Source organism: Muscardinus avellanarius (genome assembly GCF_963383645.1).
Source record: "Muscardinus avellanarius genome assembly, chromosome: 15".
In the NCBI taxonomy this organism is placed as follows: Eukaryota; Metazoa; Chordata; class Mammalia; order Rodentia; family Gliridae; genus Muscardinus; species Muscardinus avellanarius.
In genome coordinates this window covers 30,153,378-30,177,790 of record NC_137801.1, presented here as the reverse complement: position 1 = coordinate 30,177,790, position 24,413 = coordinate 30,153,378, and the positions used below count along the sequence as shown (strand labels likewise).

The 24,413-nt window shown below is 41.9% G+C and overlaps 1 protein-coding gene across 2 annotated transcripts in view; it reads right to left on the bottom strand.

Annotated features, from left to right (window-relative positions):
• The window catches only part of CRIM1 (cysteine rich transmembrane BMP regulator 1), a gene marked incomplete at both ends in the record, with an annotated part of 205,607 nt that overhangs the window by 121,627 nt on the left and 59,567 nt on the right, over nt 1-24,413 (bottom strand). The window contains 2 exons of one of the 2 annotated variants that reach the window (XM_080711934.1): nt 989-1,109; nt 2,168-2,410. In XM_080711934.1, the coding sequence (XP_080568060.1) occupies nt 989-1,109; nt 2,168-2,410 (364 nt within the window). The remainder of the gene's footprint in view (nt 1-988; nt 1,110-2,167; nt 2,411-24,413) is intronic. The other variant, XM_080711935.1, reaches the window with a different exon arrangement.

The following is a 24,413-nucleotide window of genomic DNA, read 5'->3' as shown; positions in this document are numbered from 1 at the left end:
TCAGCTTATCAAACCATTGCTATAACCACTCCTAGTCTTGCAACAAAGCTAGGTGCCCAGTGCCTAGCACTGGGACTGGGACTGGGAGGGAGAGGTTTGAACCAGAGTTAAAGAAGGTAGTGTTTAACTCTTGGTTTATGTGTAGAACAAAAGCTGGAAGAAATGAGATGACCTCATCACAAGGATGACTTAATGGCCTGCAGAACATGGAGGTTAGGTCATAGCAGAGAATAAGGACGGGTGCCACAAGTAAAGAAAAGCAGACCATAAATTCTATTTCTAGGTGCAGTCTCTTTCAAAGCAAAGCAGTAAGGGCTAGCTCCATGGGGTGCTTCATGGACCATCAAGGACGAGACCCAGGGACCCTCATGTTCTGAAGAAGCCTAGTTCTGTAGGGCTAAGTGGACGTCCTGCTACTAGAATTAAAATGATAGTGGCTTTTCCCTCATGAAACCAAAGAGATGTGCTTGATGACCCAAAAAACATTATAGAAACTCATCCAGCTCTTGCCTCAGTAAAAAAATGAGGTCTGGGTAGATGTGTGATTCTGAGTATCAGAGGTCCCTGGGAACAGCCCTATAAAGCAGGCAACCTTTCATCTCACTGAGTGTACTGTTTAAACACCTACAAGACTCACTGCAGAGAATCGAGGGACATGCCTACTACTGACAGATACTTCATGGCCTGTCTCCCTTGCTACCTACAGAAGGGCAAATCTGCCTGTCTAGTTCCCAGCCCTCAAAAGTGCACAAGCATCCTTTCAGGAAGAATTTATGAGGATTAATTACTTAACCTAATGACACCTGGCTTTGATCTTAAGACAGACATATGTCAAGGCCAAGGCATAGTAACAGTTCAGTGATTGGAGGGAGACAGCAAAGTATTAGGTTTCCCAAGGGAAAACAAACTCCATGCTTGCAAATGTACCTTACATGATGCTAGCATACAAGACAGAGAAGAAAACCTGATGAACTGAGAGCAAACCAACCTTGCTGGCAGAGTACAGCAGCCGTCCGCTGTGAGCCGCACTTGCGTTTCGTAGCTGTCCAGGGGGCACACAGCCTGCGGAACAGAGGGGCACTCCACAGTACTGCAGTCCACGCTGAAAACTGAAAGGGGCAAACAGAGAGGCACCATTTACTGTGACATTTACTTGCATGCTGAGACCTCAAATGAAGTCGCGGCTCCTGGCCAATTTCCAAAACTTTCCTGCTTCCTTGAAACCCAGTTCTAGTGTTGGCATCTTCCTATAAGTTGATGCTACAGAAATGTAATAATTCCAAAGTTTTAAGAATGTGTAACAAGTGGGGACAAGACATCTAAGAGTTAAGATGAAGAGAGAGAAAGTTAGATCAGTGGGGGCTGCATGGATGGTTGATGGTCAGCCAGAAGCATTTCTGATAGAACAGTTCAGAAGATGGATGAGAGATCGTTTTGCTTGAAGTGCTTACCTATCAGAAAAAAATAAAACAAAAAAACCCAAAACAAAACAAAACAAAACAAAAAAAACCCTAACCAGTCATTACAAACTTGCAAAGGGAAAATCACTACAACCCAGACGTGTTAGAAATGCTATTACAAGAGCAAGAATGTTAGAAATAATATAAAGCAAGAACCAGCTGAGACATGGCAACAAATCCTATGTTGGCAGAGGTGAGTCAGCTGTCAGGGAGGAGGGCAGCACATGCCGTGGGGTCAAAGGTGAAGGGTGGCGGGGAAATGCCAAGGCAGGGGATTGGGGCTGGGTATTTCCTTCTGGCATTCTTTACCTTACTATTTTATGTATGATGATTTCTTTCAAATATAATATTTTAAAGTGACAGATACAGCTGCAAAAGAAGGTTCTGACCTTCTTGGGGGGAGCGAGGCAGAAAGCCAGACTGTGTTAAATCTTAACCCCTCATCTCCCCATCAAGCATACAGAAGGGAAAAAGAAGAAAAGAGAGAAGACACGCTCCCTCCCGAAGGCGTTCCTGTACCACTGAACTACTCCTCAGGTTCTCTGAGGAGAAAGCCAGAAGGCAGGCTGCCATCAGCCCAAAGTGGTGGATTCACAACATGCGGGGGGAAACACCCATCTTGGTTGGAAGGAGAGGCTGGGCAGAGGCCAAGGATCTGCTAGCCTCTGATGTAAGGGGCGAGGCTGCGGGACAGAGCGCCTGCATACCTGGTTTGCACTCATAGAGGTCACAGCACTCTCCTGGCTTCCCTGAGGCTTTTGACACTAGTATGTTCAGGAATCCCGGCTGGCAGACTTTGCGCAGACAGCCCGCAGGGTTGCACACACAGCGGCTGGGTAAGGGGCAGCACTCCCCGGGAGGAGCATAGCCCTCGATCAGAATGGAATCTTCAGGACAACGTGGAGAGAACTGGACTTCACAGCGGGCCTTGGAGCAATCTGGCTTCTCTTCTAAATGGGAGAGAAAGAATTTAGCTCATGCCCAGGGTAGTTGGGGCACGTTGGTCAGAAGCACAGACGGTCCTGAGGAGCTGTTTACTAACCAAAGAGGAGGACAGAGAAAGAAATCTGGTGAAAATCCTCATACTTGTTTAGCCAACCATGAAAATCTCTCCCAAGATCTGCCTATGACATCAAAATAGGAGCAATTAGCTCCCTTCCCCTCTACTTTCTCCTCACTCATGTTGAATAATCAATCAATGTCTAGTGCAAGGTCCAAATTAAAGAGAGGTGAAGGGAAGACGTACCCATGGCGTAGAGAATCCAAACTAAACTTGATCCATGGACTAACCAACGTATCGTTGAACTCAGAAGAGTTGTCAGGACTATTCTTTGAAGACAGTGTGGGTTTAAATACCCATAGAGAGGCACACAAAGAAATCATGGCTACTTCAGGGAACGGAGATGTTGTGCATGATAATCATCTGGGAAGAACTCTACCTTGTAGCTCTGAGTTTCAATGAGGAACTTATTAAGATTATGTAATTCCATGAGGTGGCAGTTTAACAAGACAGATAATCAGCCAAATTCCCATGTAACTCCCCTAGAGGGCAGATGGAGCGTCTCTACCTCTAGCAGAGATTTATCCACTGTACCTCATTCTCCCTTCTCCAGTTTTATCTGCTGACCTAATATAGCACCTCAATTTTAGAGATGTAAAAAATTACCCAACAATTTTAGGACTGTTGAGCAAAGCCCTGGTTTCTTGAGCCTCGGGTCATAGCTCAGTTTCTTAAAGTTTTTTAAGAAACATTTTCAACATAAGGCTGAAAAGACTGAAATGAACCAAACATATATCATTGGCATCCCATGACATTTGCAGGAGAGTTGAAAGATGCTGGGTGAAACTTATGCTGCATAGTATGGGGCACACTTCCGAAGTGCTAATCTCCTTTCCTAAAGGAAAACCCAGAGACAATCACAGAGTAAGGTCAGACCTAACAGCTTACCTACTTTTATCTCTTCATTCTGTAGCTCAAAGGACCTGAGGCAAAAGGCTCAAGTGACCTTCCTAAGCTCAGTGATAAAAGTAAAGCAAGAATCCAGACCACTCTCTTCCAGCTCACCATATCACAAAAGTCAATCTCCTTCCAAGCCAAGCCTGCCTCATCCCTCCACCATTTTATAACCCGATTGTGATATCTTTCATTCCACTGGCCATCTTCCTGGACTAACTCCTTCTTGTGTAGTTTTAACAGTAAAGGAGAACATTCATACTCACAGTTCTGGGAAATTTATTCAAAAATATTTACTGAGCACTAGCTGTTCCAGCAGCTTAGGATACATCAATAAAGAGGGGAAAAAAAATAAGATCTCTGGCTTCATACAGTTCACAAGGCAGTGGAGGGTGACAGGAAAAGAACAATAAATATAAAGAATTGTAGAGAAGTAAAAAATGAAAGGTTCTGGGAGGGCAGAACAGAGAAGAGGAACTGGAGGCCTTAGGAGGAGGGGCAGGTATAACTGGGTCCCAATGGGCATCCCTCATCGAGGGAAAGCGGGGTGAGCCACAGAGAGTAGGAAAGAACATCCCAGCAGAGAAACAGCTGGCCCATGTTCGTGTCTCAGGCAGAGGGAGGAGGCCAGAGTGCCCAAAGCAGGCTAGATAGGCAATCAGGGAACTGGTCATCCAGGGCCCCTTAGGCTATTTTAATAACTGAAGGTTTTACTATGAGATAAATTAGGGCTTTGATTATGTAAGGAGAAAGGGGGAAAGTTCAGAAAGTTGGGTTCCCTCAGAATAGCAGGACTTGGGCATCTTGATCAACAGTAGAGCTGTCTGGGGAGAGTATGTACTGGAAGTTGGAGGTCTCAAATATGGAAGAAGTCACACACGTGTACTATTTGCCACAGCTGGGTAGGGAGTGTGTCAGAGGCAGAGATGAGATGAGGTGGTTAGACTGAGCAGTCACGTGGCTTGCTTTGTGCCATGCAACTCATGACTGCTCTCAATTTTCCTGTAGGACAGAATGCTACTTCACCATACTTATAACTCTACTCAGGTGTGACAATCAACTGCAGAACCCTCTTTGTCTTCTGGCCACCGTCAACATGCCAAAACCAGTAAGCATTTTAGAGCAAAGTAAAGCAGCCTCTGTCCTGAGAATCGAATTCATTAACAGACATGCCCTGTGCTAACACCATAATAATCCCATGAAGTGAGTTATCTGCTCCATCCTGTAGATTATGAAACTGAGGTTCAGAGGTGTCAAGTTAATTGCCCAAGATGATACCGAGAGTAAAGGGTGATGTGCTGATTTGAACCGTGGTCCACGTGGTTCCATTTATGGTCCTCTGGACAACACACCTGTTTCAGAATCACAGGTGGTTGGTGGCCAACCTCAGCCTCACCCTCCTTTCCCCTCAGTTGATTTCTCCGAGCTCAGCTTCCTTGTCAGAACTGTAGTTTCTGTTTAAGCTACACAGCTTGTCTGGTTCCTTGGCTCCCTCTTACCCAGCCTTATCTCATTGCATGACTCCTGGGGCAGACACTCTACATGCACCTGAGCTAAACAGACTTCACTCTGGGCTTAGAGGATCCATCTCGCCTCCTCTCATATTATATCCTCAAGGAAGCCTTGAGAAACAAATGCGACTCAGTACAGAGGAATTCACTCTCAGATTCCCATTACTGTGGGGAAGAATAAATCAAAGCACCGAGGAGGAGAAGGTGAATGTTGACTCTAGGGATTGATTAAGTTGGAGTTTGCAGAGCAGAGTCAGCAGACTGCTTATCTGGCAAACACAAACACATTGTTTTATAATTAAGAAAAGCTTGGTGACTTTAATTGCAAATAGCACTTAATTCCTACTCTCGGTAATTTGCTGTAATTAACTTACTCTGCATCACATTTTACCACATTCTTATTCTACAAATATTTGATATGTATAATCAGACTTCTCAGACATATGCTTCAATTAAGCATGCTTCCATTAAAACCCAACCTATTAGTTCCTGCTAGTTATTCCGCTCTTCATGGCCTCTTCAACGCTCCTGACATGGTGGTCTCTTCAAGTGTGTCTTTCGGTTTGAGCCTCCAGAGATTTATTTACTTAAGAACTACTTTGGCAATACAGGTGGAACAGGGGAGTTTGAGGGGAAGAATGATACAAATGAAGGCTGTATCTTATTAAATGCTTTTCCAACTTTCCTCAAGAGGATCACACCGGTTTTCTCTTTAATTCATTAATATAATCGATTGGTAGATGTGAAATCATCCTTGTGTTCTTAGAACAAACCTTGTATCTAAGACCCTGCAGGCTTTACTTTCTAACATTTTAATATTTTTAAACTTATAAACCTGGGTAATATTAGTTACTAGTGTCCTCTGTTTCTCTCGCTGATTTTATTCAGTCTTAGTTTCAGAGTTAAACAAACTCTTTCAGTGAGCTGCTTAGCATTTTGACACTTTTTTTTTTGCTATTAAACACTTTTATAAGAAGACTATCCTTTCATGTTTTCATACAACCACCTCTGACACCATCTGAACATGGTATATTTCTGGAAGGAGGAAAAGGAAGATCTTTTCTTTGGTTATTAGATAATTCAGATGTCTTTTCTTAGAATTATCTTTACTTATAAGTTTATTAAAAAGTCTACAATTCACTTAGAATTTCAAATTCATTTCAGATCTCACTGACTAAGCTTTCTTTTTCCTTTCTTTTTCTTTTCTTTCTTTCTTTTTTTTTTTTTTTTGGTGATACTGGGGATGGAACCCAGGGGCCTTCTACTTCCGGGCTACACTCCCAGACCTATTTTTTATATTTTATTTGGAAACAGGGTATCTTAAGCCAGCGAGGCTGGCTTTGAACCTGCATGATCCTCCCTGTCTCCACCTCCCAAGTGCCGGGATTACAAGCGTGTGCCACCATGTCCAGCTGACTAAGCTTTCTTATGCTTTGTGTTTCATTGATTTGCTTAGGTTTTTTTAAGGTCTTGTCTTTCAGATTATTTTGTGAGTTTTCCTGTAGCCTTTTAACAATGATGTGTAGGGTTTTTTGTTTGTTTTGGTTTTGGTACTGGGGTGGAATCCAGGGGCATTCTACCTCCAAGCTACATGCCCAGCTCTATTTTTTTTTTTTTTTTTTTGAAACAGGGTCTCACTGAGTTGCAAAGGGCCTCACTAAGTAGCTGAGGCTGTCTGCAAACCATGATCCTCCTGTCTCAGCATCCCAAATGCTGGGATTTCAAGCATGCACCACCATGCCTGAACTTAGTTCACTTCTATTTCTCTTAAAAATACAAATACTTTAAATTATGATTTTAATACTTTAGTCAAATACTGCTTTGATTACATAAACTCTAATTATTGATATGCATTGCTTTTGATGTGACTTATTTCTAAATAAGCTAGAATTCAACTATGAAGTCTTTTTAGAAAAGTGCTATCAAATTTCAGCACAGGGGGAATCCTAGGACCTTTCCCCTGATATTTATTTATAGTTTTACTGACTTGCTGCCAGTGAATGTATGCTGCACATTTTTCTAGTTTTGTTAATTAAGCTTTTCATTTTTTTTTGGCACACACAATTTTATGTTTTATAGCCTAGTGGCCAATTTTTAAATACATGGGTATCTGAAGAGAAAAACATATCCTCTATGTATTGTATACAAACTTATATTTTATAAATAAAGCTTCTTAATTATGATACTCAGATGACATGTCCCTTATAATTTTTATCTAATTTGTGAGAGGGACCTGTGCTAATCTTCTATGAGCCAGGAAAGTCTCATATTTTTAACACTTTCCACTTGAGTTTTCCAAGGCTGTGTTATTAACTTCACGACTGGCAGGCATGAGCTCTAAGTCTATTATACTGACTTGGCAAATTATAAAATTATGCTTTCACAAAATTCAGATCCCTAAAATCTGTAACCTTCTAATTTTGCAATTGTTCACATTATTTCCCCCTTCTCCCAACCCTCCAGCCATCTCTCAATGGATCACCCAGGACCTCTGCTCATCCAGCATCATCACCAGCATGTCACTTAAACTCAGCACGGTTGCCATGGCATCAGAATTGTTTTTCTGGCATCTTTTTTCTCAACCCGGTTCTAATACATAAATTCTCCCGGAGATTTTTATTTATTCACTATGTCTCTACTCCTCTTTCTTCTTGGGAGAGAACTAGCTACACCATTACTTTCCCATCAATTACAAGGCTCTTCTGAAATTTTGTCTGTTTAAAACAAAGTCTCTCCAGACTCTCCCTCTGGTGTCTAACAAATCTCCATATATAATACTTAAGTTAATTAACAAGCCTTTTTGTCTGGTTGCCCTGGCAACCTTGCAACTAGCATCTTAAAAAAAAGTCCTAGATATAGAAAGACTAAAGTCACAATGGCTTGCAACAGAAGTAAATTTAAAGAAATAAGCTGATTTACCATATTAATAATATTTCCTTAAAAGTGTACCCTTTAAAATACTGATGAGAGTCACTCAGCATAAAGCCATTTTACAATAAAGGAAAGTTTCAATCAGTCCTAGTCACTTGAGCCTGAATGATTGGATTGTGGTTATTTCTAGACCTTCTTCAGGTTCATATGTCAACAGAGAAAGTAAAACCATGACCTAACAACCGACAAAGCATTTTGAGGGTGTTCTGCTTAAACATAGGTTTAAATAAAAAGCAAAGGAAAAACTACTTGTTGGGAAGAAGAAAAATGAGAAGATAGCTATATTGCCAGATTTTTGCTGTCACTATTTAAATTTTGTAGAGTCCCACACATCTGACATCAAAACCTTCTATTTCAAAATCTCTTGAAGTGGTCACTTACAATAACGACAGACCACAAAGCCAATGGCCGGGTATTTTGCCCTTCTCCAAAGTCTATCCTCACTCCTTCTCTTCTCTTGCATGCACATGCGTGCACATACATACGAGTCACACGCAGCCACTTTATGACCATCCTTGGGAGTCCCAACTACTTCAGAGAAAATTCAAGGAATCCCAAATCTGGATTAGATTTGCTATCACAGAGTTTAGGAGGGAGAGCACAGACCCACGGGGGAAGAGCCTAGGAGGCCAAATTTACCCACACCTCACTGTGGTGCATGTGGACCTTGAAGCTGAAGGCTTGGGGTCGCCATGGCCCTCAGCCCAGGTATCTCGGGGCCCCTGGCCACTTGGTATGATAGAAAGACAAATCCCTTGGTACCAGCTAAAGGGCACTCTATCAAGTCCTCTCAACCTGCTTCTCACGTGTTCATCTGACAAAATTAACTGAATGATTTCCTTGTGCTAGAGGTGCAGGGCTTAGAGAGGGGATGAAACAAAGTCCTAGCCTTTTTGCATTTACAATTGTGGGGGGGGACAACAAAGATGGAGCATAATGCCAGGTGGTGATGGAGGCCCCCGGGCTCCTGGTGCTGTGAGTGCACTGCCCTAGCCAGGGGACCTTCCCTCGGGGCGGGGCACCTGCACAAGTGGATGAAAGGAGAAGCAGGCAACTGAGAGAGAGAAGGTTCCAGACACAGGGAAGAGCAGGAAAAAAGGCTTTATGGCAAGAGAGAGCCTCCTCTCCAGGTAGAAATACATACTTCACAATTACTAAGAAGGAATCTAAACTAGGATAATTAACAGGTGGAAAATAGCAATAAAAACTCACAAGGAAAATATTTTGATGGATGTTTCTTATTAAGGATTCAGTTCTCACAGGCAGGCTGGAGAAATGAAAGAAATCTCTCCTAATTGGGTGCCTCCTGTGAGTGCGGCCCGCCTGTGTGCATTCTCACGCACTTCTGCACTCCTGGGTGAAGCAGAGATTACATCTTCATCTCTACTTGACTTGACAGCCGGGGAGGCGGCCTCAGAGATACTAGGACGCTTGGCCAAGGTCGTCAAGGGAGTGGCAGTGCTGCCAAAGTCCATGATTTTCCCACTTGTCCATAAGGCCAGAAAGCAAAATGAGTTTCCACTTTCCTAGTCAGCTTGCCTGGAATGTGTATGTTTAGTCGATGGCTACATTTTTGCGCAAATATAGAAGACAAAATTAATTTGCAGAGATAAAGAGGTTCCGGGTTTTTGGTGAGTCCTTGGCACATTTACTGATGGCTATTCCATTTGCTTCTTGGTCTCAGGGACACTACAAGCTACAAAAGGAGGGATTTTCTTGGTTTTGGCATTATTTTGCTCTCAAAACTTCTATTACAAATGCAATGCATATGTCATGTCTACATTTTTAAATTTAGAGACTGACTCCTTTAAAGTTACACTGTGAATTCTTTTCATTCACATTCCACGATTTTATCATAACCTTTTTTGGCAAGCTTCGCCGTAAAGACTTGTTCTGCACAATCATAACCCCAAGGGGGAAAAATTAGGCTTGTTGATACAGTCCCAAAAATATTTCAGATTTCAGCTCCTTTAGAAACACCCACTGTACTTTCCCAGCATTTTCTTTTACTTCGAATTTAGTACTTAGTGGCAATAGAACCTGTGTGGAGCCTCTTCTTGGGAGTTTGTTAAAAATGCCATTTAATTGCTTTCAATTACCAAATAAAGTTTGTGGGCATCACAGAGGAATATAACTTAGTCAAAGAGAAAGAGAAAAAAAATATAAATAATCTGTATGACTGCAGTATGTGACACTTTAATTCAATACTAACTGTGCATTAAAATCACTTTCAAAGCTTTTAAAAAATGCCACTGTCTGATTACTACCTCAAACAAAGCAGAATGCAGGGGCAGAAGCCTGGACATTAGTGTTCATTTCAATAGCTCCCTGGGTGATTCCATTGTACCATTCAGGCTGAGAAACACTGCACTGTTCCTTCAAGCAAACAGAGAATATACAAGGAAGTTCACTGCAGATTAAATGGAGCTTCGCCAATGGCATGTGCAAACATGCCGGCAAACGGGGGTGACCAAGTGCCAAAGGAGCATGACCCCTCCGGGTCCGTGCCTGTCAGCAAGGGCACCAACTGTATACTCAGCCCCACAGTATATGTAGGCTCTCCTGAACAACATGACTTTTATACCTAGGGCTTTACTGAATTCGGTTGAGGCTGTAGATTAGAGCTTTGCTACTCTAAGTATGCCCCTCAGCCAAGAGTCTTGGCATCACCTCAAACCTTGCTGGAAATTCATAAAATTGGACTCTTGATAGGCCGAGTGAAACAGAATCTGCATTCACAAGATGCATGGTAAAGTTTGAGGCAAGCTGCTCTAGGGTTGTGGTTCTCAAAAAGGGATCCTTGGACTGGCAGCATCAGCATTTCCTAGGAAATTGCTAGAAATGCAAATTCTAAGGCCCTACATCAGACCTAGAGTCATAAACTCTGAAAGTGAGGCCCAGGAACCTGTGTTTGGAAAACCCTCCCAGGGTAATATGCATACGATTCTTGAAAACCTTCCTGCTAAAATGATGATTCTCAGCCTGGGAAACTTAAAAATCCCAATGCTCAGAAAACATCCCAGGCTAAGCAATTCAGAATTATTGGGACTGTGCCTCCCCCTTATCAGTCATTTTGAAGTCTCTCAGGTGACTGAGTACAGTCAAAGTAGTAACTTAGTCCCTGTCCCCACCCATCCTCCACCTCCAGAGAATTCAAAGCTGCTTTAATTCTTAAGAAATCTGATTCAATCAGCCTTAACTGGAATCTTCCCCTAAAAGGTCGGAGTTAACTTGGGTAAAGAGAAAAAACCTGAGATTTGCCTCTAATTATAGATGGTGAGGTGGGGGAAATAGGGAGTAGCTAGGTTCCAGATGTGGCTTCTATACATCTCACTGACTTTTAAAGCATGATTTACAAATGCTTACTAGAATTTTGATTCCAAAGACATTTTATTTCATAATTTGTTAACTCACACAAGAAAAATAAATTCAATTTACTCTATGAGAAAATTTCCAAACAATTAAAATTAAACCATATATACACCATACATACATACGTATGCCATATATGTAATATACATATATACACATACATACACCATAACAAATTTCAAAAAATAAAAGTTTATAAAAAATCAAAAAACTGGCAATAAAATAAGGCTTAGAGATGGTTGTAAAAGAACTGAGACGGGTTTCAAAATAACTAATGTTACCTAGTAAACTCTCTGAATAGCTTGTCCCTTTTGCCATTGACACTAGCCCATGAAAAAAAGAATCACAATTATTAGGGAATAGAAAAAAGTCCCAATAAGGAAAGCTAAAATGAACTAAATTTGTAGAGTCAGCCCAGCAGCATCTTAGGAAGATGCTTCCTAATAGCTTGAAAATGTCACAGCAGCATAAACATTAGAAATGAAGAACTCCCCAGGGTGGTGTTTAACGGAAGGCCACATCTATTGTGGAACACAAAACCTTGCTTCTGCCGAGGGAGCCTGTGACTATGGGTGGGTTGCCTTCCAAAGCTTCAATTTTTCCTTCACTGAAGAATGAATGCTGTACCCTACTTCTTCCTTTGTGTAATGATGATGCTGATTTGAAAAAGTACAAAATAGGCCAGATTTTAAATATCGGAGAATGAAAGGTCTGTTGTTCCTCATCTGTAATATGAGGAGCCACCACATTTGGGTACCTTCAATGAACTTACTCCAGCCAGGTTCAATAGCACTCCCTACTCAATCAGGTTCCCAGGATGCTGGGCCCCCATTCATTCAAGGAAGACCAAAAAGAAAAAGAGCTTTCTGAATCAAAGCAATAGTCAACCACCTTCCTTGAAAACTCTAGAATTTGCCCACTCTCTAGAGTTTAGTAGTTCAGAAGATAGTGTCACATTTTGTGACTTTTAAAAGAAACAAGAAATAGTAAACCAAGTAATACTGTCAATAAATCCTTGAGTTCCAGAAGTGCTAGATGGATCTCAATAGTCTTTAGAAGGACTCTGAAGAATATTATGTGCTGCTATGGAATCCTCAGAGGTTCCTGAGAGTGGCTATATTTATGCAATTAAAATGACATGTCAAGAATAAGGAGAGGGCGCAGAACAGCATGACCAAAGGGCAGGTGGGGAACGCAGCAGAATGTACGATCGCTACTCTGTCCCTGCTGACGACAGGAGCGGAAAGAAACACAGGCAACTTAACTGTTCAACTGGTAGTTCTCGGGGGGGGGGGGCTGCACATGCTGAAAACAACCATGTGGCTAAAATTATAAATAGATGTTCGGAAAAAATATATTTTGGCCATGTGTCTTTCTCTGCCCCTGCCTCCTTTTCTCTTTTTGTTTGTTTGAAAACAGTCTGCTTGTGAGCCACTTATTTGGCATTTAGCAGAGGTTATTTCTTAGAGAGTTGTAACCTTTATATAGGCATCAATACAGTCATGGGTTTACTGAAAAGGTGGATGGAACCAGGAAAAACTATGTTCAAATTATGGCTCTTCTACAACTATCTACGTGAGCTTAGGCAAGTTTCTTAACCTTTCTGGGATGGAGTTTCCTAAGGGTTGTTTGAGGAATCAAGCAAGATTTTACATGCCAGGCATATCTAAGTGCTCAACTAATAGCAGCTCTTGACATCACCTTCACTTTCACCATCATGAATTGCCAGAAAGGGCCCAGGCCTTGAGTCAGGCCCACCTCGGGGTCTGTGTGCACGTATGTGTGCCTGTGTGTGTGCATGTAAATGCATCACTGAAAATCCACTGGGATCCTTACTTAATCACCGAATTTCACGAAGCCTCAGTATACTCTAGAACCTGAAACGTATTTTATAAGACTGCTTTGGAGAGTGAAAGAATCTATATTCTTTTATATCATATAAGTACATACGTAACACAGAAATTTTAAAAAAATTTAAATGTATGTGTATGTGCACACATATAGTACTCTTAGTCCCTCATTTCTCCTTCCACCTCCTCCTCTTTTGTTGTTTTAAACCTAATGACTAACAGGATGCTCCAGAACACAGGTGTGTTCATTAACATTTGCTATCATTGATAAAGGTAAGTAATGCAGACCCACACACGGGTGCGTATCCCCCCACACACACACACACAGTGTACCATACCCAGCACTGTCATCTTAGCAAACCAAAAGTTTACTCACATGTTGGTTCTCTGCCAGCTTTCACTACTTTATTAATTCCTTAAACATACAGGCACCTGTAATCTCAGTAGTTGGGCTGAGAGGAGAATCACAGGTCTGAGGCCATCTCAGAAACTTAGCACGACCCTCAGCAACTTAGTGAGACCCTGTTTCAAAATAAAAGACAGGAGAGGGCTAGGGTTCTAGCAAAGAGGTAGAAGAGTTCTGGATTCAATCCCCAGTACCAATAAAAAGAAACCAAAGCAGCAGAAGAGCAGGAGAGAGAGGAGCAAGAAAGGGAGGGAAAGAAAGCTTTTAAAGAGAACGTTCTGTACTGCGCCTGGGGAGAAGAAACCTTAAACAGGTAGAATTCCCTGGAAAGTCATCAGCAGCTTTTCCTTCATTCTAGATGTGCTGATGGGCTCTGCTTATAAAGCTGTCAAGCTTACAAGATGCCATATAAGGGTAAGGAGTACCTACCTCTAAAAACAAAGAAAGGCAGGTCTCCCTATATTTATACCTATTCTACTAGCTAGGGCTCTTCCTGGTGAGAAAGAGTTTCTGGGACCCCTGCACCCAAAATGATCAGGGACCCTTGAGAACAGCCTCATTCCCCACAACTTTCTCTGAACCTGTATAGACCGATCTCTCTGCTCCAGCATAGACTTCCTCATCAGGCTTGCGCTGGGGCAAGCCCCTGAAAGGGCCCCAAGTTTCTATGCCTTCTTTGTGTCCTTTGTGTACCCACTGCGTAAACCCTGGTCCACCGCGACCGCCAAGAGGGCACCCGGAGACTACAAATATGCAAACTGCAGCTGAGCAAAGGGACATGTTTACTTTCCACCCTGAACTACAACTTGACCTGCAGCAAAAACAAAAATACTGCAATGTGTATTTTTTTCCCAGAAATGATAATTATAGTACTCCAAACATTTTTCAAACTTCAACTACCAAAATAGAAAAGGCATTTCAAAAAATAATTTATTAAATAGGCACTTATATTCTTGGTAGCCCTTACATGGAATTATACATTTTTTTTCTTTGTAGCCATTAAAGGGCTTGGCTCCTGGCTCCAAGCTATCCTCCAGGGTGAGGTGGGGCTCTGCTCTAGGCGTCCCAAGTGAGAGGGAGGCAGAAAGAATCCACCTATTCACTGCTGTCCCATGAGTTTATAGTGCCCTTTCCCACTTCAAAAACACCAGTGATTTAAGAACCGCAGTTTTAAGCCGGGCGTGGTGGCGCACGCTTGTAATCCCAGCATTTGGGAGGCTGAGACCAGAGGATCACGGTTCGCGGACAGCCTCAGCTACTTAGTGAGGCCCTCTGCAACTCAGTGAGACCCGGTTTCAAAATAAAAGAATAAAAAAAAAATAGGGCAGGGGGTGTAGCTTGGAGGTTGAATGCCCCTGGGCTCCCTACCCAGACCCGAAAAAAAAAAAAACAAAAAAAACTGCAGTTTCTACCTGGGGGTATACAAAGGACCTTCTGCACGTTCAGCTTATGTGATGTGCCTAAACTGAAGGCAAGGCCACCTATGTCCCTGGTTCCCAACACAGAATCTACACTTCTCTTGGGAGCATCACAAGAATCCCAGCATGCTTCCTCACCCATTCCTCACCTGGTCCTTTACCTCTACTCAAAGTTTTTCTATTCCCAGAACTCTAATCAGGACATCCTCATTTTACTACCTCTGCCAGGCTTTCCAACACTGAGGACCACCGGTTCTCAAACCTGAGCATGACGAACTACTGTTTTGTGAAGCACTGATTGCTGAATTATCCCCAGAGTCGCTGATGTCGCTGGTCTTAAGACTAGAGCTACGCATTTCTAACAAATTCACAGGTGCCTGATACTACTGTCCAGACACCATGCTTTGAAAACAGCTGTGGTAGACTGTATTGGCTTGAAAACATCAGTTTCTTGTAAGCTCCACCACCCTGTCTCCCCTTCCTAGGAAAAAGTCTGCTTTCCTCTATCTCGTCGGCCTGCCTGTCTTTTCTGTAGCTGCAAAGTGGAGCTGACTCTAGGTCATAAACAAACAGCAGCACACTTAACTGACTGATCAACAGAGGCGGCACCCAACCTCATCCTCTTCTACACTGAACACTGTGCAGAGCGCCTGACATCTCCACTTCCACCCTGGGAGAAAATTCAGAGAGGAGCACAGTGGAGAGAGAGGGTCAACTGTGGAGGCTTCCCGGGACAAGAAAAGGTCACCGCTGCTAACATGGTGAGCACTGTGGTCAGGGTTGGTGCTGCTCTCGTGTTCCAGGATCCTCCTCCATTTTCAAACATGTCACAGGACATGATCCGCCAAAACAGATTTTAAGAGGACAAAATAATGTACAATGGACCATCTCTCAGAAATTCCTATTTCAATAATTGTGAGTCTGTGTTAATCTGAAGTAACAGTACTGTGAAATTTAACCTAACATATGATTATGGGGACCAGGCTTCACCAAGTTGCCAGGGACCTAAGTAAATTTCTTTTATTTTTTTGCTCTTCAACTTTTAGTATGTGGCCCTGGTCCAGGTAGTATTCCAACTAGTGGGAAAAGTAGAAGGGGAAAGCATAATTCGAGACATGATATGAAAAGTTACATTATTATTTCTGCCAGGACTAAGTCACATGGCCATATGCCCGTATGGTCTGAGTGGCCATATCTCCTAGGTAAAATTTCTATCTATGCAAGAAGAGGAGAATGGACACATGAATACGGGGATAACTAGAAACCTTAGCCATACCTTTCCTATGGAAAGAAGCTGTGTGAATAACAGAAGAATTCTGCCCTTTGAAGAGTGAAAGTAAATAAAGCATTCTGAAGACTCACTTGAGAAATACTCTATAAGCAATGTGTGTGTTTCTTACTGGAGCTCTGCATCTTTCTGTTAAAAGTACCCCCAAGATTTTTATCCTGTCAGCAATTGAACAGATATTTAATAACCAACTATGCCATGTAAGAGACATTGTAATGAGGTGTTTTAGTAAAAACAATGACATATAGAGAACTGAGTCAACAGTAAGCTTTAGTTTTCCATAAATATAAACTTTAAACAGAAAGCTGAGGCTTCTTTTGAAATGTTCTTTAACTCAGAATTTTCAACAAATCATTATACTCCTTCCTATAATTAGGATATAAAAAAGATGAGACAGAGACTTGAAGATTTAATTAAAAGATTAAGTCCAGCGTGGTGGTGCACGCTTGTAATCCCAGCATTTGGGAGGACAAGACCAAAGGATCCGGGTTCGCAGACAGCCTCAGATACTTAGTGAGGTCCTCTGCAAATCAGTGAGACCCTGTTTCAAAATAAAGAATAAAAAATAGGTCTGGTGGTGTAGCTCGGAGGTAGAATGGCCCTGAGTTCCATCCCTTGTACCGCAAAAAAAGATAATATGAAAATTAATATGCTTGTACTTACATAAAAATTCTGTCTATAAGACATACTTGTCAAGGGAGAAGTTAAAGTATGTGATGTCAGAAACTCTTAGCTATGCATGAAGAAAACTGTGGCTTAGACAAGCCCGATGACTTGATCCATGTTCACACATCTAATGGCCAGAACCAGGCTTCGGGGGCCCCATACTGGTTCTACCAAGACACACAGTTATCACCCCCAACCTTCTCCTTCTTTGATCTGTTAGCATCTTTTCCTGACAGTATTCAAATGTCTTTAATAAACTGCTCAGTAACTAGCTTTAAAAAAATGATTTGATTACAAAGCTCCTTTATCATGAAATTAGCTAAATACACAAACTGAACCAAAACAAAGATAACCCTGTATGTAAATGAGTGGCTAAGGAAGGTCAGAAGAGCAACTTCTGGGCAGGAATGGCTGTGGTGCTGTCCACCAGCCAGGTGCTGATAGACTTCCCACCCACACCTGTGAGATGTGCAGGATACATATGCTAAGAATGGGAGGGATGGCAGGCTTGGTTGAGATGGGTCACAAAGGCAATCTGTCTGCACACACCCACCGGGGGCCTCAGGACCAGAGCTCCAGAGGAAACAGCTCCCATGAGGAACCTCCTGTGGCCTTATACCACAGGGACTTCTCTGTAACTATCTAATCCCCAGGAAGACGTCTGGCAATTTCCTCAGCCCCTCAGAACAAGAAGCCCAAGCAGATTAACATGGCAACTAAAAGAAGAGGAGCCGGGACAACTGGGCAGGGCCCCTCATCATTGAAGATGGTGGAATGCCTCATTAGGAAGTTGGATATCTGTGTTCAGGCCCTGGCTTGGTGTGGATCCCACCTCCTGTCTGCAAAGCCCCACGGTGTTCACAGTTCACCAGTGCCACTCCTTCCTGTCCTGCTCCTGGGCTTGTGGAGGGCCTGAAGTCTGTGCACAGGTCTTCTGCTGCTGGCTGGAAGACTGTAGGATGTAAGCATATGCTTCTACTGCCTGGTCTTGTGAGGGCGGCGCAGATCGCATGCCCGGCAACTGAGGAAGACAGAGCCAGCCTCTCTATTTCTCCCTCATTTTCTTCTCTTCCTTTTCCTATTATTTTCCTGTCTTCAAATCACAACTATTCTCACCCTCAGGACAACCACTCTTTATACAATTCAGGGTTGATGTGAAGATTATCCTCTGTCCTTGTTATTATTAAAAATAGAAAAAAATACCTTGGAAAGGAAAAGCCCTACACATACAAACATGGTGCTTCACAGGAGGGCAGATATGAGCTTGTGTGTGTGTGTTTCCATAGGGTTTCTTCAGTGATGGTGGGAGCTCAGTCAACTGGCAATATGTGAATTTCTACTCTATCTTTTACCAATGAATGAAAAAAAATACCCTTTCTCCCTGACTTTCTGCCCAGTGTCAGAGTGCTAGGATCTAGGCTGACTGTTGCTCCAATTCCTGGTTCTGTTTCAGTTTTTCACTGTTAATATACTTCAAAATGCTTCCTCCTAGGAGGCTAAAAACCCCCAATCACCCAATGCAATGTTTTATACAAGTGCTACTGACACATTCTAAGAATTTTATCTGATCCTAATGCCTTAAACGAGAGACCTGAGACCTCTTCACTGACCTTCAAGACTTACAGTTGTATCAAAAAGGCTGTCAGTCTGTGTCAATATTGAGCCTCCTAGAAAAAAGTCATGGCCATTCAGCAGCCTCAGATTTCTACAAGAGAGAAGTCCTGAGGTCTTTGCAAATGCTCTAAGTGGCGCAGCACGTGACAGATTGCAACTGCTGCAGAAAACGCTATTTTACTCTGGCCAGCGTGCTAAAATATTTCCAGAGATTGCTCCTCTTGGTTTCATACATGCATTTCAGTGACTCAGTATACTGCCAAGTCCAAGCATAGCTGGTTTTTAATTTGTCCCAGATTTCTATTTTTTTTTTTTTTTTTTGGTAAAGAACTGCCACTCTCTAGGACCTTGTTATTCTTCTTTGCTCCCATCACCGGCCCTAGAAGCTGGCTTTCTTTCATAAGAAAGAAAACTTTTGAGTAGTGCATGGTTTCCTGGTGTATGATAATGAGCTAAAAACACCTGGGCATTTGGCTTTGTCGCCACGTGAGTGATCTGCTTCTGCACAGGCGCTTCAAGGCACACCTGACTCACATGACAAATTACTAACGGGCCACGGATCTTCCGGGTCACCGCTGCGGGAATCAACGAATTCGGGAATGTTATTAGGAACAGCGAGGGTCTGTTCTGTTGGGTTTCTGTGTAATAAATCATGTATAATTCATGGTTGTTTACATACATCCTAGCGTAATGTAACAACTAACTCCCCCAGTCACATAAGAATGAAGTCAGAGGCTTCACCTCCTCTGAGAGAATACTGAAGGTAACTGATTGTCAAGAGGAGTCTAAAGTAAAGCAGTGAATCCAATACCTACCTTTCTCAATATTCCTGGTGAAACAGTTTTAACAAGAAAATTCTGTCCGGCAATTGCTCTTCTGATACTCTCTCTACACGAATTCATCAGTGGTGGCATTGCTCTCTATACGTTTAATCCCTAGATGGTATTATTTGAGACTGGGAACCACATCATCTTTATGTTGCTCAGAGAGAGGCAGTGGTGTTCATTCTTTCATTTTCAAATGCTTCCAACCAGCTACCTGGACCACAATGAGTGTGAGCCCCAGGTCCCCCCCCCAGCCCACACTCCTCGCTGACTCTAGGAGGGATGAGGAGGAGCCTGGAGCCTGGATCCAGGCCTGGCCCTACCATTAACCGCACCTGTGCTCATACACTTCTGTCCATCTCTGTGGGCTTCACTTAGCAATGACAATGTTGGCATATGAATCCTAAGGTGCTCTGTACTCCATGAATCAGAGAATGATATAGGTTACATTAAGTAGAAACACAGTAATCGAAGTAATAAGCCAAGGAAGGTGTTATTTAGTGGCACCCGAGTGGCAGAGACACAAAGAACTGTGACTACAGAGGAAGGAGAGAAGAGACCGGTGCTTATGGCAGTTGCCTCCTAAGCACAAGGGAGGAAGGCACACCATTTTTTATCAGGGCTTTGAGATATGAACAGGAATACAGGAGTAGTGAGAATGTTGGGTGCAGAAAGTATTTCGAGTGGGGGGTTTGGCCGAAATAAAGTTTTGTAGCAGCTGGTCATACTCCTTGTCTCCTGGGCCAATGACACAGGAGAGCACAGCACTACACCCGCATCTACTGCTGCCTCCACCCCCACCTTGCGTGCTCTTCGCAGCCAGCTGGCCACTGTCAACCAACCCAACATCCACCAAGTCCTCAGGACACGCCAGGCACTGTGCTAGGGACCCAGAGACAAAGCTGAACACACAGGGCCCCTGCTCTCCAAGAGCTTTCTGGTCATCTTCAAGCAAAAGCCATCTACCCTGTGAAATATCCATCTCTGTCTACCCAACAAGTCCATTTCCTTCCTCCAGCCTATTTTTACAGATTTTGTTTTATAAAATGTATACACTGAGTCATTAATTGTTTATACTTATTTCATGGCAATCCATGACCAAAGTCATTTCCATGAGACCTGGACCCGAGTCTTACACATCTTTGTTTCTCTACTACCTAACATAAGACCTAAATATAGTGGGCAGCTAATCAGCTATCACATGCTTTACCATTCTCAATCTCTTTCTCCTCTTTCCCTAGTTTGTGTGATTCTGAGCAACCTGACCTACCTTTTGTTTCCTCATGTGTAAAAGAGAATAATAGAAGCCTCTACTTCATTAGCTTGTTGAAGTTTCTTAAATACCTGACATCCAAATAAATATCAATTGTTAGCTATGATTTTCATTTGATGCTTTTTAAAATATTTACAAAAAATTGGGAGGGTCTATGTCACGGAATTCAATGAACAGTGTAAATTCTAAGAATTAAATGATACAAGGGCAAAGGATTCAAGTAATTTCGTACAGTAATCACAAAGCACCAATCCAGAGTGTGCAAAAATGTACCAAGTTCAAAAAGCCTTCTGAGCTTGGTTATACAAGAATCACAACGGGCCTAGACTCTTTAACAACTACGTGCTTGTTTCTATTATCTTACTTTAGAAATGTCTGCTTAAAATGAATTGCACATTACTCTAACACTGTACTTCACCATATTGATTTTGTTAACAAAAGAACATTGTAAAATTGACACAGGGCTTCAGCAGCAGAAGAGAGGGTGTGTCTCAAGGTATAATTAACTTTACTGACTCCGTAAAAGTCTCCAGGTTGGGCACGGTAATTACTTTAAATAGTTAAAAGCATGTTCTACCAAAGCCCACCTGGTCACGTGTTTCAGGAGACCTGGGCCCCAGTGTGGCACTGGTCACCTCAGGTACAATGAAATGCCCAGAAACAGTTCTGGAAACAAACTGCCTAAATTCACTTGTGATTTTTAAAGCACATAAGAGCTGAAATAAATTCTAAAGTACCTAAGAGTTTCTGATTTAGATAATTAGGAGATCCTACAAAGTTGTAAAATAACTCTAGAATAGAATCCTTTCTTCCCCAGCACTCTCCGCAGCGTTTTCATTACATCTACTTCTTACATGGTTAAAGGCTCAATGGGAAGACTTAAGTAAAACAGGTGTGCAGTGGATAATGCATTGCTGTGTTTCCATACCCAGCCTTTGGCCTGACTTATTTAAGGAAACTGTGGCAGCCTGATGAAAAGATTAGAAGACTAGAAGAGAACAAACTTTAGCCCTGGATCCCACTCTAACTTGGCAGCAGCAGATCCTGCTAAGAACGGCCACTTCCAAAGCATCTCATGAAGCACTCAGGGAGCCACAGCAAAAGTATCAGGAGGGAAACAGGAATTTGGTTAAATATGGCGAGTTCCCTTCATGAAATTAACATGCCATACATTTAATTTTTTTTAATCCCATGGATGACATTACTGACCAACAAGAACCTTAGTATCGTAATACTCAGGAACAGAGCTTAACGCAATGGTAAATTACAACTTAAATTGATGGCAAATCTGAGAGGGGATAAATGGTGAGCTAACCTAGGAATGCTGGCAGTTACTGAGAGCAAAGTTTTACAGACTCAACAGCTATCAGAACCCAACAAGCCTGTATATTTGAATTTTAAGTGGCACTTAAAACTATTCAATTATGCAGAGGGGAAAAGATTTGCTTTGCCACTCTATTAACAGGGACCTCTACTCACTGGCCAGTCGATGGTATATGGTAACACAATAACTAGTACTCAAAGACAGAGCTAATAAAAGTATCCTGAAGTTCTTTTAGAACTGAAAAAAAATTAGCTGTATTTAATCTACAAAGACAGAATGACAAATGATAGAGGGAAAGTTTCTAAGAAGCAAAAAGAAAAAAAGAAAAAACAGGATTTATGCATTCAAATCATACTATTCTTCAAAGTCACCTTCTGAAGTTATACAGTTATTCTAACTCTGCCATTTCTCAACACTTTTCTTTAATGTTCCCTTTGACATTTTCTTTAAAAGTAGTTCATGAGATGTACAATAAAATCATTCTTAGTGCCTAATAGTTCAAACTTATGTTTTAGCAAAAAAATAGAATTCCCCAAAGTGCCTACCTATGTTATTAATCAGATATGACTCCATATGCCTTTCGGCTAGTCTCCAAATAAAAGTCCAACTTCCAAAGACATTCAAAAGAAAAGTGTAACAAACATGGTAGGCAATTAAGGGGGTGAAGAAAGGAAGGAAAGGAGAGAGGGAGGGAGGGACGAGTGCGGAGACATTCATCCTTCACACAAGGGCAGCCTCAGATGTTACAGAAGAACATCTTCTGGATTTTAAAATTTGTTTTGAATTTCCTTCAAATATTCCCACCTGCTACAGTTTGGATACTCAATGTTCCCCCAAAGACCTTTGTGTTAAAGGCTGGGTCCCAGAAGGGCACCACTGGGAGGAGGCAGAGCCTCTGAGGCCTTGTGGGAGGTTTCGAGATCATTGCAGGCATGCCCCTGGAGGACATGCTCCTTTCTTTGCTTCCTGGACATGGGGCGAGCAGTTTTGCTCCGCTCTGCACTCCACCACGATGTGCAGCTGCCTTGCCACGGGTCCAAAGTATCTTGGCTGGGAACCTCCAGACTAGTGAGTCAAAATAAGCCTCATGTCTTTATAAAATGAATGCAAAAATGACTGCATCGGGTATTTTATTATAGTGACGGAAAGCTGGCTAACACACTTCCAAAGAATATCAATTGGAGGCATGTTTTCTTTTTGCTAGTTGGCAATTCTCTTTCTCTGAATATGCTAAGGCAACATATCTATAATTTAATTGAAATGTTAATACTTTCTGACAATTCTGTGAGAGTAGGAAAAGGCAGCTTAGAGTGAAAATTAAGTACTAGACACATAACTAGTCATCTTGTTAAGATCACAAAAATGACCCAAAAAGGTGAAGGTGGTTTTTGAAAAAATCCCATCAAGAAATATGTTGTTTGCTTAATGAAGGTTAATTTCAATAGTTTTTAACAAAAGTATTGATCACAAATCTTCAACAAAGTCCCATTGCTCCTCCTAGTATCACTTTACTGTTCAATTTCTCCAAAAATAAGATAAATTTAGTTAAGAAAAACCACGATTGCTCGAAAGTTACACATTTAAACTTATATAGAAACTTCTTTGGAAAATATTTTGTCCATGGTGATCATTATAGCTTTCAGGACTGGACAGTTGAGACAATAAAGTAACAAAACTGGTTAAGAACCTGAGATTCTGAACAAGATCTCCCAGTTCCAATCCTGGCTCCACCTCTACCTGGGGAAAGCAACCATCGGAAAATCTGACTGAGAAAATGTGGGACGGAAAAAGAAGGCAGCAAGCTGAAAGAAAGAGTAAATATATGCAAGTGAGGGGCTCCAACAAACAGGACAGGCAACAGTAAGAGGAAAGAAGAATCAGAAACACAGGCAGAGAACTGAATGGGGCGAGTCACGGGGCTAAAATGCCACCAATTTGGTGTAAGTTAAATTATTTGTGAACCATCCTTCTTTCTTAATCTCACCACTGAATATAACCACATCCAAAGTATTTTAGCCAGGTTGCACTTAGAAATCATTTCCAAAGCCCCTCTTTATCTACCCATACATTTTTCATTTTAATAACTGGCGCCAGAAAAAGAAAAATGAAACTTTATGCCCAAACTCTACTATAAACTTCAGAAAAGAAAAAAGTAAGAGAGCTAGGCATGAAATATTTTTTCTTAAAATCGGTGCATTCAATCTAATTCAACATGGTAAATAAGGTATGTATACCAAGAACTTGGTACATTATCAAGAACATGGAATAGGACAGCCTGGGCACAGCCTTAACAAGATGCCAATATCGAAACTATCTTCTCTGGGGTCCTCAGTGAATCTATTTCAAGCAATAGTAAAATGTGTTCCTATTAATAATGCAAATAGGAAACTATAATATTAACAGAAATACTTCAAGAAGCTGTAGTTTTTTCCGAAGAGTTCATCCTGACATCAATTCCAACTGTGTATGAGATGTAAAGTCAAAAGGACAAAGTTACTAATGAAACTGAATAAAGGAGAGAA